At 43.0% G+C, this 17,420-nt stretch overlaps 1 protein-coding gene and 1 pseudogene across 4 annotated transcripts; both read left to right on the top strand.

The window, feature by feature from the left end:
- LOC124008112 overlaps nt 1-3,686 on the top strand; it is a 36,246-nt pseudogene extending 32,560 nt beyond the window's left edge.
- Nucleotides 3,687-7,508: 3,822 nt separating this feature from the next.
- On the top strand, nt 7,509-14,930 carry LOC124008542 (ELAV-like protein 1). 4 transcript variants are annotated; one of them, XM_046319895.1, is made up of 7 exons: nt 7,509-7,659; nt 8,480-8,687; nt 10,843-11,026; nt 11,751-11,854; nt 12,753-12,906; nt 12,999-13,224; nt 13,328-14,930. In XM_046319895.1, the coding sequence occupies exons 2-7, from the start codon at nt 8,652-8,654 to the stop codon at nt 13,650-13,652; spliced, it is 1,029 nt and encodes a 342-aa protein (XP_046175851.1). In that variant the 5' UTR covers nt 7,509-7,659; nt 8,480-8,651; the 3' UTR covers nt 13,653-14,930. The 4 variants fall into 4 exon arrangements, with proteins under 4 accessions (XP_046175851.1, XP_046175849.1, XP_046175850.1 ...); XM_046319893.1 differs by lacking the exons at nt 7,509-7,659; nt 8,480-8,687 and adding an exon at nt 9,372-9,500 and having other exon boundaries at nt 10,843-11,059; XM_046319894.1 differs by lacking the exons at nt 7,509-7,659; nt 8,480-8,687 and adding an exon at nt 9,380-9,500.
- The last annotated feature ends 2,490 nt before the right edge of the window (nt 14,931-17,420 follow it).

Raw genomic sequence — 17,420 nt, 5'->3', positions numbered from 1 at the left:
GTGTGTGTGTTTGTGTGTGTTTTAGTGTGTGTGTGTTGGGGTGTAAGGTGTGTGTGTTTGTGTGTGTGTTTTAGTGTTTGTGTGTTGGTGTTTGAGGTTTGTGTGTGTTTTAGTGTATGTGTGTGTTGTTGTGTGAGGTGCGTGTGTTTGTGTTTTAGTGTGTGTGTTGGTGTGTGAAGTGTGTGTGTTTGTGTGTGATATGCAGTATTTGATGAGTTTTTATCTCTCTGTAGGGAGGGCAAGAAGTTCCGTGTGTACGTGGTGACTCCACTACTTCCTGGGTTTGAAGGTGACATCACAACAGGGGGAGGAAACGCCCTTCAGGCCGTCATGCATTTCAACTACAGGTGACACACACACACACACACACACACACACACACACACACACACACACACACACACACACACACACACACACACACACACACACACACACACACACACACACACACACACACACACACACACACACAACATGCAGTGTTTTCATTATTAACTGAACTCTCCTATCCTCTTCAGGACCATGATCAGAGGTGAATACTCCATCATCTCCCAGCTGAAGAAAGAAAGTAAGGATATTCACACACACACACACACACACACACACACACACACACACACACACACACACACACACACACACACACACACACACACACACACACACACACACACACACACACACACACACACACACACACACACACACCTCCAGTGGATGAACTCCATATGGTTCTGTGGTTTGAGAACTAACACACACACACACCTCCAGTGGATGAACTCCATATGGTTCTGTGGTCTGAGAACTAACTGTGTGTGTGTGTGTGTGTGTTCCAGTGGATGAACTACAGTGGATGAACTACATCTCGTTCTGTGGTCTGAGGACCCACGCTGAGCTGGAGGGACGCCTGGTCACAGAGCTCATCTACGTCCACAGCAAGATGCTCATCGCAGACGACAACACCGTCATCATCGGTAGGTGTGTGTTGGGGGTAGGGAGAAGGCGGTCTTGTGTGAGTGCGTATGTTTTCATGAAGGGATTTCAGGGAGTGAGAAACAAAAAGTATTCAACAGTTTCATATTCATATAACAAGCATGACTAAGAATTTGCAGCGTTCACGAAGTGATGCCGAGAGTTGGATGGAGCCTCACTTTTTATTCTTGATCCATCTGCTGGTGAATGAGTGAACTGCAGCCTCTGTGTTCATCCCATTGGCGTTGGCTGCAATCTGATGAGTTTTCTGTGTGTGTGTGTCTGTGTTAGGTTCGGCCAACATCAACGACCGCAGCATGTTGGGGAAGCGTGACAGCGAGGTGGCGGTGATCATTGAGGACTCTGAGACCGTTACTGCGGTGATGGACGGACATGAGTACCAGGCTGGACGCTACGCACTGGCCGCTACGTCTAGAGTGCTTCAGGTACACACACACACACACACATATATACACATACACACACACACACTTATATACACATTGACACACACATACACACACACTGCAGCTATGCCTTGGGTGGTTTGGGTGTGTGTAACTGTTCTTTTGGACCTCATCTGATCACTAAGACAGTACACATCTCATTGTGTGTGTGTGTGTTCTCTCCTGTCAGGACTATCCTTGGAGCCCATATGGACACGACCATAGATGTGTCTGACCCTATCTCTGACCACTTCTATAAGGATGTCTGGATGACCACCGCTGGACGCAACGCAACCATCTATGAGAAGGTGTGTGTGTGTGTGTGTGTGTGTGTGTGTGTGTGTGTGTGTGTGTGTGTGTGTGTGTGTGTGTGTGTGTGTGTGTGTGTGTGTGTGTGTGTGTGTGTGTGTGTGTGTGTGTGTGTGTGTGTGTGTGTGTGTGCAACCTGCTTTATGAAAGAGATTTTTAACACTAACTTTTCTCTCTCATCCTCCCTCCCTCCTCTCTCTCCAGGTGTTCCGGTGCCTGCCGTCCTCCCTGGTTCGTAACATGTCTGAGTTAGAGAGTTACCAGACGAACCCAGGCCTGGCCCAGTCTGACCCAGGTAAAGCCCAGGAGGAGCTAAGGAGGATCAGAGGGTTCCTGGTTCAATTCCCACTGGACTTCCTCTCAGAACAGAACCTAATGCCTTCTGTTGGGACCAAGGAGGGCATGGTGCCTACTGAGATCTGGACCTAGAGGACTAGATACACACACACACACACAGGACAGGACACACACACACACACACACAGACCACTGCATTGAACTGTGGATCTTTAGAATGAAGTTGAACTCTGGACCTCGAGCTGATAGCTGACAACTTAAACCACAAACATGGAGGACCATGATGCTGCTTGGCCCGTCACATCCACAACTCAGCCAATGAGACTGATTGCCACGTGGACTAATGAGGAAGTGCAGGGTTCTTATATCCATTCAGGAGGACGCAGCGCTACAGGATATTCAGATAGAAATATATTGTGTAGAGCAGATCATCACTTCTCATCATGTAGGATAGGGACCTGGTTAGCTCCATATTCATATATTTCTATCTGCAAATGTATAGGTTTAGAATGTTTCACCTGACTGAATACACCTGAAAATGGGTGAAGAAAATGAGAACCTTATTCCAAGTAGAACCGCCTTCATTTCTAAATGTTTTCTCCTGTTTTGTGCCTTCTGAACACGACCCTGGACACTCCTATGCCTGTCACCTACTCCGTTGGTTATGCATGTTCGTATGGTCGTAGCACTACGTAAGCTTATACACTGTCTTTAGCTGTAGTGCCTAAAGTTCTGTTATTTCTTTCTAGAATGGAGGTTGTCTTTGAGAAGAACACATGTAAATGTTTACAATCTAAATATGGAATTGTTCTGTAAAATCGTAATTGTTTAAACGAGACTATTAAAGCTCACCTTAATTGTTATGTTTAAATTAACCACAAAACACGATTAAAAACTCACTGAATTTCAGCATGAATCGCAACTACCTACAGCCTTCGGTCTTCTGCCTTTAAGTATGGCTACTGTTCTATCACTCCTTGTAAGTATTTGTATTGCCAATTGTATACATAATGTATCATATTGCCAATTATTTAATTAAATCATCAATCCCATAATTTCTAAATACATGTTCAATATACTTTATTAGAAAATCAACTTTATTGGAGAAACTTGTGTGCTGTTCTAGTTCTCAACTGCCAGATCTATTCTACTGCAAGGATAGCTGGGATGAGCACATAACCGATGGGATGTTCTTACCAATGTCAGTCCACACCAGCCAGCAGAGGGCGCCACACACCCATCTATCTCTGTCTGCACTTGCTTACTTAAAACTTAAAATGTACTTAAAACGATTGTTTGATTAACGTGAGAGGAGGAGCAGGCTCCGGTGTAAAATACATGATGTACCATGTAGCTGTATACACCAGCTCTGCTCAGGCACCCAGGTGGTTCATTTAAAATCCTTCCTTACTTCATTATCGCTGTGATGCTGCTGCTTCTCTCTCTCTTTTGAGAAATGCCTGAATAATTTGTTGCGGTTGGAGAATAATGGCAAGTTATGCGTGTACACTTTTGATTTTGAATTGGTTGACTTTATTTTTCCACCTTGTTTTGTTTCTTAACAGTAGAACTTGACATTCTGCTGTGTGGAGTAAACCCCGTGACTAAGGAAGTACACTGCTCAAAAAAATAAAGGGAACACTAAAATAACACATCCTAGATCTGAATGAATGAAATATTCTTATGAAATACTTTTTTCTTTACTTCGTTGAATGTGCTGACAACAAAATCACACACAAATTATCAATGGAAACCAAATTTATCAACCCATAGAGGTCTGGATTTGTAGTCACACTCAAAATTAAAGTGGAAAACCACACTACAGGCTGATCCAACTTTGATGTAATGTCCTTAAAACAAGTCAAAATGAGGCTCAGTAGTGTGTGTGGCCTCCACGTGGCTGTATGACCTCCCTATAACACCTGGGCATGCTCCTGATGAGGTGGCGGATGGCCTCCTGAGGGATCTCCTCCCAGACCTGGACTAAAGCATCCGCCAACTCCTGGACAGTCTGTGGTGCAACGTGGTGTTGGTGGATGGAGCGAGACATGATGTGACTGACCTGCTTTCAGGTGGACTCAGAGCTGGCTCCCTTCAGTAGTGTCTTTCAAAGATACACAGGAAGCAGTCAGGACCTAGACTCCGATGCTGTGGACGCCACACAGAAAGAGGTGGGGGGGATCTGAACTGATCTAATGACTGTGATGTGAATCCTCTCCAGTTGCAGTGCTGAGGAATCTATGACTACCGTGACTGGTTGACCACGCCCTGGTTTAACCACAGTGGGCAGGGCAGTGTGCCTCACAGCTGCTGTAATTCCACCTACCACACCTGTAATGGTACCCTGGAGCTGCCCGGGCTACTATATCCAAAGATACACACACACCAGCCCTGGCCACTATATCCATAGATACACACGCACCAGCCCTGGCCGCTATATCCAAAGATACACACACACCAGCCCTGGCCACTATATCCAAAGATACACACACACCAGCCCTGGCCACTATATCCAAAGATACACACACACCAGCCCTGGCCACTATATCCAAAGATACACACACACCAGCCCTGGCCACTATATCCAAAGATACACACACACCAGCCCTGGCCACTATATCCAAAGATACACACACACCAGCCCTGGCCACTATATCCAAAGATACACACACACCAGCCCTGGCCACTATATCCAAAGATACACACACACCAGCCCTGGCCACTATATCCAAAGATACACACACACCAGCCCTGGCCACTATATCCAAAGATACACACACACCAGCCCTGGCCACTATATCCAAAGATACACACACACCAGCCCTGGCCACTATATCCAAAGATACACACACCAGCCCTGGCCCTCTGTGGTGATCCAAATGTATGTACGTACATGCACACTTGGGCAGCATTTCATTCCAGTGAGATGTCACTCTCCTTACCCAGTTGTGTGTGTCCTCTCCCTCAGGGCTGCCAGGTGAAGCTGGAGGAGGCCTGAAAATGCTGATAATGCCCTTTTAGTGTAAGAACTATTTGAAAAGACTGCTCTCTAGGGGAGGGACACTTCCTTCGTTTCATAAGGATCAACTGGAATATGTAATGGCCTCTGTTTTGGTTTGTTTGATTTTGTTCACTGATGTAGATACATGCTGGTTAAAGAAACCACTCCATCAAAATTGTCACATGTCCTGCAGATTCTATACTAATGACATTTTTAAATTACCCTGCATGGCTTTTGAGTAATTGACTGGTTGATACTGTGCTGTGTGGCTAACATTTGATTTCAACTTTGTAGCTGGGCAAATGAAAAGTTATTGAAACACCATTTTGAACAGTATTATAATTGTCTTTGATTTGTCTAGAAATAATAACCGATAAATGCTGCGATCGTCCTATTCAGGAATGTACACTACCATTCAAACGTTTGGGATCACTTGTCCTTGTTTTTGAAAGAAAAGCAAATCATTTTTTTGTTCATTAAAATTGATCAGAAATACAATGTAGACATTGTTAATGTTGTAATTGACTATTGTAGCTGGACACGGACAATTTTTATTTTGATGGAATATTTACGTAGGCGTACAGAGGCCCATTATCAGCAAACATCACTCCTGTGTTCTAATGGCACATTGTGTTAGCTAATCCAAGTTTATCATTTTAAAAGGCTAATTGATCATTAGAAAACCCTTTTGCAATTATGTTATCATGGCTGAAAACTGTTTGTCTGATTTTAAATAATCAATAAAACTGTCCTTCTTTAGATTAGTTGAGTATCTGGAGCATCAGCATTTGTGGGTTTGATTACAGGCTCAAAATGGCTGGAAACAAAGACCTTTCTTCTGAAAAGCGTCAGTCTATTCTTGTTCTGAGAAATGAAGGCTATTCCATGTGAGAAATTGCCAAGAAACTGAAAAATGTCATACAACGCTGTGTACTACTCCCTTCACAGTACAGCGCAAACTGGCCCTAACCAGAATAGAAAGAGTGTCTCCTGACCCCTCCTGTCTCAGCCTCCAGTGTTTATGCTGCAGTAGTTTGTGTCAGGGGGCTAGGGTCAGTTTGTTATATCTGGTGTACTTCTCCTGTCTTATCCGGTGTCCTGTGTGAATTTAAGTATGCTCTCTCTAATTCTCTCTTTCTTTCTCTCTCTCTGAGGACCTGAGCCCTAGGACCATGCCTCAGGACTACCTGGCATGATGACTCCTTGCTGTCCCCAGTCCACCTGGCCGTGCTGCTGCTCCAGTTTCAACTGTTCTGCCTGCGGCTATGGAATCCTGACCTGTTCACCGGACGTGCTACCTGTCCCAGACCTGCTGTTTTCAACTCTCTAGAGACAGCAGGAGTGGTAGAGATACTTTTAATGATCGGCTATGAAAAGCCAACTGACATTTACTCCTGAGGTGCTGACTTGCTGAACCCTCGACAACTACTGAGATTATTATTATTTGTCCATGCTGGTCATTTATGAACATTTGAACATCTTGGCCATGTTCTGTTATAATCTCCACCCGCCACAGCCAGAAGAGGACTGGCCACCCCTCATAGCCTGGTTCCTCTCTAAGTTTCTTCCTAGGTTTTGGCCTTTCTAGGGAGTTTTTCCTATCCACCGTGCTTCTACACCTGCATTGCTTGCTGTTTGGGGTTTTAGGCTGGGTTTCTGTACAGCACTTTGAGATATCAGTAGATGTATGAAGGGCGTTATAAATAAATTTGATTTTGATTATTTTTGGGGGGAGGCCCCGGTGCAAAACTGAGCAAGAGGACAAGTACATTAGTGTCTAGTTTGAAAAACAGATGCCTCACAAGTCCTTAACTGGCAGCTTCATTAAATAGTACCCGTCCTGACGTCAACAGTGAAGAGGCGTCTCCGGGATGCTGGCCTTATTATTATTATTAATAATAATAATACACATAACACAATATTTTAGTTGTCAGTGTTTATAAAACAATCTACAAGAAATTATAGCCTGTTTGGAAATGACTGTCAAAAATATTCTCTACACAAACAATATTTACATCACATCTGGAACAACTGTCTGCTGCAGCCATGTGCTTCAGTGTAACTAAATTAACATTCTCTTGAAAAAAAATAAAGGAATTTGCCTTCAAAGGACAGGTATATTTTGGATTTTAAAAAACAATATAAAGGGCATACTCACAATAAATATTGATATAAGTTTTATTTAATTGACACTTTAGTAGATAACATGATATGGGTAATAATGTTTTCTGATGGAAAAACAATAGAAGCTCAAAAGTCTGGGTCAGGGACAAGGACAAAACAGTGAAATTGAGGTATAAAATGCATCTGAAAAGTAGCTAAAATACTTGATAGAGAGGTGTTCTGATTGTACTGTGAACTTATATATATATATTTTTTTTAATAAAAAAATATATATGTTTAATAAATAAAATCCCTCAAATTGGCCCTGAGGACATAAAGTGCCCGTAGTTGCCACATCTGTAATTGACAAGGGCAGTAACAAATCATCTGCAGAGGTGGGCGTGGATCTGCCTTCGTCAGCGGTCCTCTTGGTTTTGGTGCCTGCGAGAAGGAGCTGTCAGCTAAAGTTAGCTAGCTAAAAAAAACACGGAACGCAAGAACAGCGAAAGCACCAACGACAAAAAGCTGGTAAATTAGCTATATGGTTGTCGAACTAGCTATGTTGTAGTAATCCAGTTGTTGATTTACCATTTTGCTCTGCTACAACAAAGCCGAATGCCAGCAATGCGGGTTTGGAGGCCCCACCAGTGCCAGATAGCTAACCACAGAATGATATTTGAGCATTTTTTTTTGCCAGTTTGGCTAATCTAGCTAGGTGGCTAACTGTAGCTAACAAGGCCCTGAACAAGGTGTCGGAGTTTTAGGTGGGGGAGAGGGGCCGCATTCAACACATGCTCGCGAAAATAAGGGAACGGTGGGCATATGGCCTAGTTAGCTAACGTTTTCCTGTAGCAATGTGTTCGCTAATTAGCAGGGCAATGTCCATTTGCTTTGCGTTTGCGAATGTTATTTTCTTCCTCTTGCAGTTAGGAAAGTAGTAGTAGCTACTGCTAGCTAGTTATTAACTAGCCAGCCAGTAAGCAACCAAAGTGTTCACGCCCCCTGGCGTAAATAGTTGCTAGATATTTATATAACTCGCTAGGTACTAGGTACGTTAGCTAACTCACACAAACTAGTAACTAACGTTGCGGTATGAATGTTTTGCTCTCATTTGTCTACCGTAGTGCTCGATGAGGCAACGTTAGCCACAAACAGGCCAAATCTAGCTACAGTAGTTGGCTAATATGTTAGTTCGCCAACGTGCTGCTGGCTACTGTGTATAGTCTGGTTGCTAATGAAACATGCCACAAATCATACGTCATCGAGATAACAGTCGTAATAGCTCAGTGGTCGCAGGCTAATTAGCCACTCAGGGACTAACAAAATAATGCTCTGCTCTTCTTCACAGGTGCGTCAGAAGGGGGAGGCCCAATTTACCGTTTCGTTTTTGTTTAGCTCATTATTAATTTTGTTTGAAAACAAACCCTACCCCCTCCTCACCCCTATTTATTTTGTTTGTCCCATATACATTATTTTGTTTGTGATACCTCCTCCAGCTTTGGGAGCAGCGAGGGGTCTTCATGGCTGTTCGAAGAGGCCACATCAGGTACCTAAAAGTGAGTATGACTTTTCCCATTAGGGGAGGATCTAGATCAGTCCTAAAGTAATTATATTGTAACAACTGTAATCTAGCTAGCTAGCTATTTAATCAGATTGCGTTAATATGTTATGTTTTTGCCCATGGTTTTCAAATGTATTGATAATTAAAAATAGGATGTAATAAATGTATCACCAGTCACTTTAAACAATGCCACTTTATATAATGTTTACACACCCTACATTACTCATCTCATAGGATTATACTGTACTCTATACCATCTACTGCATCTTGCCTATGCCGTTCGGCCATTGCTAATCCATATTTATATGTACATATTCTTATTTATTCCTTTACACTTGTGTGTGTATAAGGTAGTTGTTGTGAAATTGTTACATTACTTGTTAGATATTACTGCACGGTCGGAACTAGAAGCACAAGCATTTTGTTACACTCGAATGAACATCTGCTAACCATGTGTATGTGACCAATAAGATTTGAATTTAACACTGGGGTTTCAATATCACTCTATACACAAGTATCATAAGAGGAAGTGTTTGAGTACCTACACTTATTAACATACTTGTATAAATATTTATTATTGTGCGCAAGTAGAGAAAAAGGCATAGAAATTATCCTCATAGTCAGACCCATCAGTATTGGTCATCATGTTTACTAGTGATATACAGGAGTTTCATTCATCCAAGGGCCTGCTGGATGGCTAACTGTCTTACCCCACAGAATGCACAATCAAATGGCGCTCCATTCATTGAGGGGCTGTCAGAAAACAGCACTGAGGCCTGGTCAAGGGGATGCAATGTTCAGATCGGTGGTAAGCAGCTAGCTAACCCTCTTCCCACTGGGCAGGGGTAGCATTGGAGTTCAGATATCTGCATTTTCAAAACGCAGGCCATAAAAAAAAATCTGTTTTAAACTATTTCACCTTAGTTTTATATTGAAAGTAGTTTTTTGTTGTTGATTCAATAGAGTGATCGAGGGGGGTGTGCAACTATCGTTTTGCTTCATAGAAAACACATTAGTGCAACACATTCTGCAGAAAATAGCTTAATTTTCATCAGATCACAACAGAAGTGCAAGCCTATTTGGCTAGCAGTCACACAGGTATATTTTCTTACATATGAAAAAGCAAGGTATTTCTTGAAAAAAAAAACATTTGCATGACCATCATATTTCTGTTTTATCATAGAAAGAATGTAGCCAGGTACATTTCCTAATGTTTTGCATCAATTTAATTTAGCATTTTACCATAAAATAGTTGCATTTTACCGGAGAAAATGAGCCCACACCAAGAAAAGTAACAGAGAGAACTAGCAGTCAGGCAGTCTGCTCAAATAATGTCCGTCCACAAATTCTCATCTGAGTGGAGAAGTGCAACGGAAGCACAAAATGTGTCTGATTCCGAGCAGGAACTACAATAAGCATTTTACATTTGCTTTTACAAAACGCAGCAGATATACAGTTATTTTCTGTGTGAAAAATGCAGAATTCTGCGTGACCGTGACCCCTGCTGGGTAAGCAGGTGTTTGCTCACAAGGCCTGTTCTAACATCCATGATGGCTGTTTCTACTCATCAATGCCTCAAAGGTTCTCCGGAATGAATGGTTAATTACCCCTGGTTTAGAACTCTTGTCAGACCACAACAACCAGGCTTGGTTATTGGGATGAAGTTGTTTAGAACGCTGCAGAAATAAATGAAATGTGGTGGGGCTGACTGGGAGTTTCTCCATTCTACACCACAGAATCATCCCAATGTTCTGTGACGTTTGTGGTCTCTGGATCTCAACCTCTTATCCCAGAGCAGTGTCGGAGCTGGCTGGGTATAGGCGTGTTTTAAAAAATATATATATAAAAAAATAATGCCTGGTCCATGATTATGTAGAGAGTAGCTGAGAGTTGAGTCTGGCTGTGAAAGTACTGCAGGTGATTAACTTGTGGGTAAGTGCTCCTACATCTGGGGCGTAATTCGGCTCTGTAGATTAGGATACTATGTTTACAATGTTGCATGTAGAATTTGTAAAAATGTTATATTATTGTTTTCCTTTTATGATTAAAAAATCTGCATCCCGTTGACGTTTCAGCCATGCTGGTTTACTTCCGAATGCCTGTTTTTCTCTTAACTGTGCCCCCTCTCTCTCCCCTCCCTCCCTCCCCAGGAGGTGTATGACATGTCCAACGGCTACGAGGATCACATGGGAGGAGGAGATGAGGTGACGGATGCCAAGACCAACCTGATAGTCAACTACCTTCCCCAGAGCATGAGCCAGGACGAGCTACGCAGCCTCTTCAGCAGCATTGGCGAGGTGGAGTCCGCCAAGCTCATACGGGACAAAGTGGCAGGTACGGAACACCTTGTCCCACAATGCACTACAGGTGTGTGACCTTTGGCCCTGGAGTAGAATGGATGCAGGAGTTGGTCTGCGTGTATGGCTCACATTTTACAGGGGCGTGTTTGAACATTTTGCTATGTTGCGTCCTACCGAACACGACTCAGGGGTACCTTTTAACAAACCGTGGGGACCCCCATAATTGTTTAAATATTACGACGGGCACCTCCATAACATGTTTGTTCAAGCCAACCAGTCAGTGTGTAGAGTAACTGGTATACTGCCCTGTCTGCCTCTTGTAGGTGTATGAGAACTGCTGATGAGACAGACATCTTTGACATGCTCACTAGTAACTTTGTGTTGAGATGTTTGTAGTATCCATGCAAACAGCTTCACGTCATATGTTCTGTTTAGGCCTAGGACTATGTCTCGCTGCAATTTGAACATTTGTCCTCCTGAACTTGATATGAGGTATTCCACATAGTCGTTTTGTATAAGGCTGTTGGTGTAGATATTTACCCGTGCTCTCGATCTGTCCGTGATGGGCTCGGCTTTCCTTATTCCAGGAAAACAGTCCAGTTTGGTTGAAGCCTATTTCTTTGTTACTTGTTTTATGACTAGCATGCATTGTGTAGATTTGTTTTGTTTAATCATTTATTTGACCAGTGTGCCGATTTATTTGAAACTATACAACGTTTTTTTATTTTATTTTATTGTTTTCCTTTTTTTTTCTCTAGGCCACAGTTTAGGGTACGGATTTGTTAACTATCTTACCCCTAGCGATGCAGAAAGAGCTATCAATACTCTGAATGGACTAAGGCTACAGTCTAAAACTATCAAGGTAACGTGCAATAAGGTGTTCCTACAGTACTGTGTCAACCCAACCATGTCATGTCATTTAAACTAGCCCTTCTCTACTGAGGCTGACTGTCAAATCCACCCCTAGACGCTTCCTCCTAGGCCCTCCTATGGATCTGAAAGGATTGTGTGGGTGTTAGCAATATGGTGTTAGCCTTTCTTTGCCCTTTGCAAATACCAACCCAATCGTTTCAGAAGGGCATGTAGTGCCAGTGGTTTAGGGTTGGATTTGTGAATCGGCGTTAGTGTGGGTCTATATTAGACAGGACTACGTCTGATAGATCACTGGCCCCGCTTCTGACGATGGAGTAGAGAAGTGCAACCGTATTTTCAGCCTTATTGAGGACTAAACTTTTTATTTTAAATTCCTTATTCAGCACCACTACTTCAGGTTGACATTTTTACCCGTTAATTTATAATTTTAAGTTTGGTACGAGAGAGAAAAAAATCACTCCTGAGAATGTTTTTCCCGGTGTTGATTTTGGTACTATAATAGTTGTTAATGTAATTTTGAAACTTCGATATTGCCCACCACAGCTTACTAAGGGAATGGTTTTTCTACGTGAAAGCCACAATGGTCAGTCAAGGCACCTTTTCACTTTTTAATTTTCTAGTTTTGGAGACATTACTCATGAAGGCTTTATAAAATTAAACTCGTGATTTTGTAAATTCAAAACATAAGGCAATTACGAACATTAATTTGCCAAGATTGCATGAAAATATACAAACATAATTAAAACAACCTTCCAATAAGCACTTTTTATTTAAAGTAATTTCTCATTTCTGGCTAGATATAATTCAGGGTTGTGTGTAATCAGTGTGTACTATTGAGGGTATTGTCAGTGGTGTTTAATGTGCTCTGTGCTGCCCTCTGGTGTTAGGTTTCATATGCGCGGCCGAGCTCTGACACCATTAAAGATGCCAACCTGTACATCAGTGGCCTGCCCAAGACCATGACCCAGAAAGATGTGGAGGACATGTTCGCTCGCTACGGACGCATCATCAACTCCCGGGTGCTGGTCGACCAGGCCTCTGGTAAGGACCACACAGACACACATTCTAGAACCAGGCCTCGCTGTGTTCGTCTGTCTCTCAGCTGAACCTGTCTTGTTCATGTCTTTTCCCAGGCCTGTCTCGGGGGGTGGCGTTCATCCGGTTTGACAAGCGAGCGGAGGCTGAGGACGCCATCAAAGACCTGAACGGACAGAAACCCCCCGGATCCGCTGAGCCAATCACAGTAAAGTTTGCTGCCAGCCCCAACCAGGCCAAGAACACTCAGCTCATATCTCAGCTCTACCACAACCAGGGACGCCGCTTTGGAGGGCCAGTTCACCACCAGGCTCAGAGATTCAGGTAACACACACACACACTGGAAGTGTTGTCCCCCCTCAGGTTCTCTAAAATGAGTGTGAAGAGAGACAGAGTGATAACCCTAGCCCCCTCTGTCCTCCCCCAGGTTTTCTCCCATGTCTGTGGACCATATGAGCGGTATGTCTGGGGTGAGTGTGCCGGGGAACGCCACCGCTGGCTGGTGCATCTTCATCTACAACCTGGGCCAGGACGCCGACGAGGGCATCCTGTGGCAGATGTTCGGGCCCTTCGGCGCCGTCACCAACGTCAAGGTCATCCGCGACTTCAACACCAACAAGTGCAAAGGCTTTGGCTTTGTTACCATGACGAACTACGAGGAGGCCGCCATGGCGATCGGCAGCCTCAACGGTTACCGCCTCGGGGACAAGATCCTACAGGTGTCGTTCAAGACCAGCAAAGGCCACAAGTAGAGAGAGAAGAGGGAGGTGGGGTGATAGAGGGAGGAGAGAAACCTCACCCCAGGCTTCTAATATGGAGGGTGAATTGCCTCAGTTTGACAAAACAAACTTGTTTTTATTGTTATCTCACTAAGCCCATTCTCACTCTGCATCTTTTTACTAGTCTAACAGAGAGTCTAGGCTGAGTTTGATATTTCTCTTGTTTTTTTTTTACTCATGCTTTGGGTTGTTCCAAACGCAGTTCTCAATGTTTATCCTGATATGGTGACCAATTTCACAATTCAAGACTAGATTGTTTTTCCTGTGAGACTAAACTAGTGTCACTATGTGCCATATGAATGGTAGGACCACGGTAGGGACTTGGAGAAGGATGCGCTACATTCATACGTCTAGTCCCCCACTGTAGGAGGAAGCATGCTGTCTTAGACGCTGGTTCCAGTGTAGAAATAGATGCCTTAAGTTACCACCCTGTCAAGCCATCCACTGTCTCCAGCCATTCTAAAAGGAAAGCACTTTTTAAATCCTTATTATATAATGTCAGAGCGATACTCGGCTGTTTTGACGTCAACCATACATTGGTCTTCTCTCACCGTGCGGAATCAGTTTTATACGCCTCATGTTAGGTACTGGATGGTACCATTACATAGCATGTGTGTCCCGTTTTGGGGGTCTTTTAAAAGTTGACTCTGAGAGGCCATGTAAAAAAAAAAAAATAGGGTCTGGAGATTTTAAAGTAGGAACATGTTTAAGAAGGACCAAAGAAATGGAAGGGCATGATCCCAGGGCCCGTATTCACATGCTGATCTAGGATCATAAATAAGTACCATTTATATGGACCGAGAGGAGCTGATCTTAGATCAGCATGAAGTCCTCTGAGAAGCTTTGTGAATAGGGAAGATGCTTACCGTTATGACTCATTTCCCCTCACCTGTAATAGTTTGGACATCTGAACAAGCGCTACTAAGGCTGAATCTAACGAGTGGAGCAACACAGCTCTCTCTCTCTCATCCAGTTTGCTGTTTTTGTAGAAAAGAAAGTTCTCTCTTTATCTTTGATGATTTTCTTTGAGAGACTAACTGTTATTTTTCGCCGCAGCGTAGACCACTGATCGGAGAGTTGAGTTGCTTTAGTTTTTTACTGCTCATCTCGAGCTAACGAAGAATTTAAGGCCTTTGTGATTATTTTTTGGGGTATAGAGATTTTTTTGCTTTGGTTCTGTTTTTGGTCCTTTTGTTTTGATTGTTTTACTTTGAAAATGCAATCATTAAATTTAATTTAGATTTGACTCAACGTTTTGGTTTTGTTTCTTTTATTTCTTCAGGTTTTGGTTTGTGGATTTTCTTTGGGGTTTTCTCTTTTGATTGTAGAAGCTGAGGGAAGCTACAGACACCAGACTGCTATTATGATGACACTACTCACTCCATTCCCATTGGGATATTACAGGATGTTTGAATGGTCAACATCATAAGGTTTAGTTTGACTCTAAGACGCTCCGAAGGGCAAGAGGATGCAGTCTCAGTTGTAAAAAACACCTCAGACGTTGGCCTTATTTTCCATTCAAACTTGTGTGTGAACCATGAGGCAGAGGGCTTTCAAAGATGGGAGTCCTCCAGTTGAGGTACTGAAAGTCTTGTTTCATGTTATTAGGATGTAGGAGTTACTGATGAACCCATAAGGAATAGTCTGTTCTAATACAGGTACTGCAGGAGGCGGTTTCACTCATGGACCTTTGATCTGCCCTGCAGCCAACAAACACAGTCATCCTGAGAAACTGTCTGCCATTTTAGAAATGTGCAATAACTGAAAAACTTGGGTTAAGGAAAGCTAAACCCAGGCATATTCAAGTGACATTTCAGGAAGAAGACTGGGGGTTGGTTTTCCATCAAGCGAATATTCCTACATCTGTTTTTAACATATCTTTGTGCACTTTTCATCACCAAGGGCTTTCCTATGTAGGTTTGAGAGTGTAGTACTGTAGTCTGTTGGAGAGTAAGTAACTGACTACAGCAGCACCACAACACAGTTGGTTAGTTTAGTTTCCTGCTGCAGCAGATCTAGGATCAGTTTACCCTTACACAGTCCTAACCTTCACCATAATGGATGACACTTGTTTTAGAAAAAAGGGCCTTGTCTCCTGTACTGTCAATAGAGATTCTCCATTGAGCATGATTTTATGTCCAGGAGTAGGCTTCATCTGGGTTCCTGGAACAGCCTACTAACCAGACTTTATAATTCTCTCTCTTTTAAAGGTATTGTGATCTCTGTCTTCAGATCTGTAAAGCCTTACTAGTTTCCACACGTGGACAAAAAATACCGCTCCTGTCACAGGAATACCCTCTCTGTAGGCCTCAAGTTAGTCACTATTCTTTTTTTTTAAGGAGAAGAACATTGTTTGTTTAAGGAGAAGTTGTTTCTCATGGAACAGTCCTGAACATAGTGCATGCAATATGTGGTGGGTCTTTAAAAAAAAAATCTGGACCCGAAACTACTAGTGGTTATTCTGAAACAGAAACTGCACTAGAGAGAGTGGTTATTCTGAACCAGAAATGACCACTAGAGGAGGAGTGGTTATTCTGAACCAGAAACGATCACTAGAGGAGGAGTGGTTATTCTGAACCAGAAACGACCACTAGAGAGAGTGGTTATTCTGAACCAGAAATGACCACTAGAGGAGGAGTGGTTATTCTGAACCAGAAATGACCACTAGAGGAGTGGTTATTCTGAACCAGAAATGACCACTAGAGAGAGTGGTTATTCTGAACCAGAAGCGGCACTAGAGAGAGTGGTTATTCTGAACCAGAAATGACCACTAGAGAGAGTGGTTATTCTGAACCAGAAATGACCACTAGAGGAGGAGTGGTTATTCTGAACCAGAAATGACCACTAGAGGAGAGTGGTTATTCTGAACCAGAAGCGGCACTAGAGAGAGTGGTTATTCTGAACCAGAAATGACCACTAGAGAGAGTGGTTATTCTGAACCAGAAATGACCACTAGAGGAGTGGTTATTCTGAACTAGAAATGACCACTAGAGGAGGAGTGGTTATTCTGAACCAGAAATGACCACTAGAGAGAGTGGTTATTCTGAACCAGAAATGACCACTAGAGGAGGAGTGGTTATTCTGAACCAGAAATGACCACTAGAGAGAGTGGTTATTCTGAACCAGAAGCGGCACTAGAGAGAGTGGTTATTCTGAACCAGAAATGACCACTAGAGAGAGTGGTTATTCTGAACCAGAAATGACCACTAGAGGAGGAGTGGTTATTCTGAACCAGAAATGACCACTAGAGGGCACTAGAGAGTGGTTATTCTGAACCAGAAATGACCACTAGAGAGAGTGGTTATTCTGAACCAGAAATGACCACTAGAGGGAGAGTGGTTATTCTGAACCAGAAATGACCACTAGAGGGAGAGTGGTTATTCTGAACCAGAAACGATCACTAGAGAGAGTGGTTATTCTGAACCAGAAATGACCACTAGAGGGGGAGTGGTTATTCTGAACCAGAAATGACTACTAGAGGGGGAGTGGTTATTCTGAACCAGAAATGACCACTAGAGGAGGAGTGGTTATTCTGAACCAGAAATGACCACTAGAGGGGGAGTGTTATTCTGAACCAGAAATGACTACTAGAGGGGGAGTGGTTATTCTGAACCAGAAATGACCACTAGAGGGGGAGTGGTTCACTTGCTTGACTCTTTGTTCTCATCCTTTTGATATTTTTCTATTCTAGTTCTACTAATCAGCTCTTGCTTTGCTAGCTTTTCAGTGCTACTATGTTGA

This window comes from Oncorhynchus gorbuscha, linkage group LG21 (assembly GCF_021184085.1).
Source record: "Oncorhynchus gorbuscha isolate QuinsamMale2020 ecotype Even-year linkage group LG21, OgorEven_v1.0, whole genome shotgun sequence".
NCBI classification, from domain to species: domain Eukaryota; kingdom Metazoa; phylum Chordata; class Actinopteri; order Salmoniformes; family Salmonidae; genus Oncorhynchus; species Oncorhynchus gorbuscha.
The sequence above is the reverse complement of the archived record's forward strand: the minus strand, read 5'-3'. Positions and strand labels throughout refer to the sequence as shown.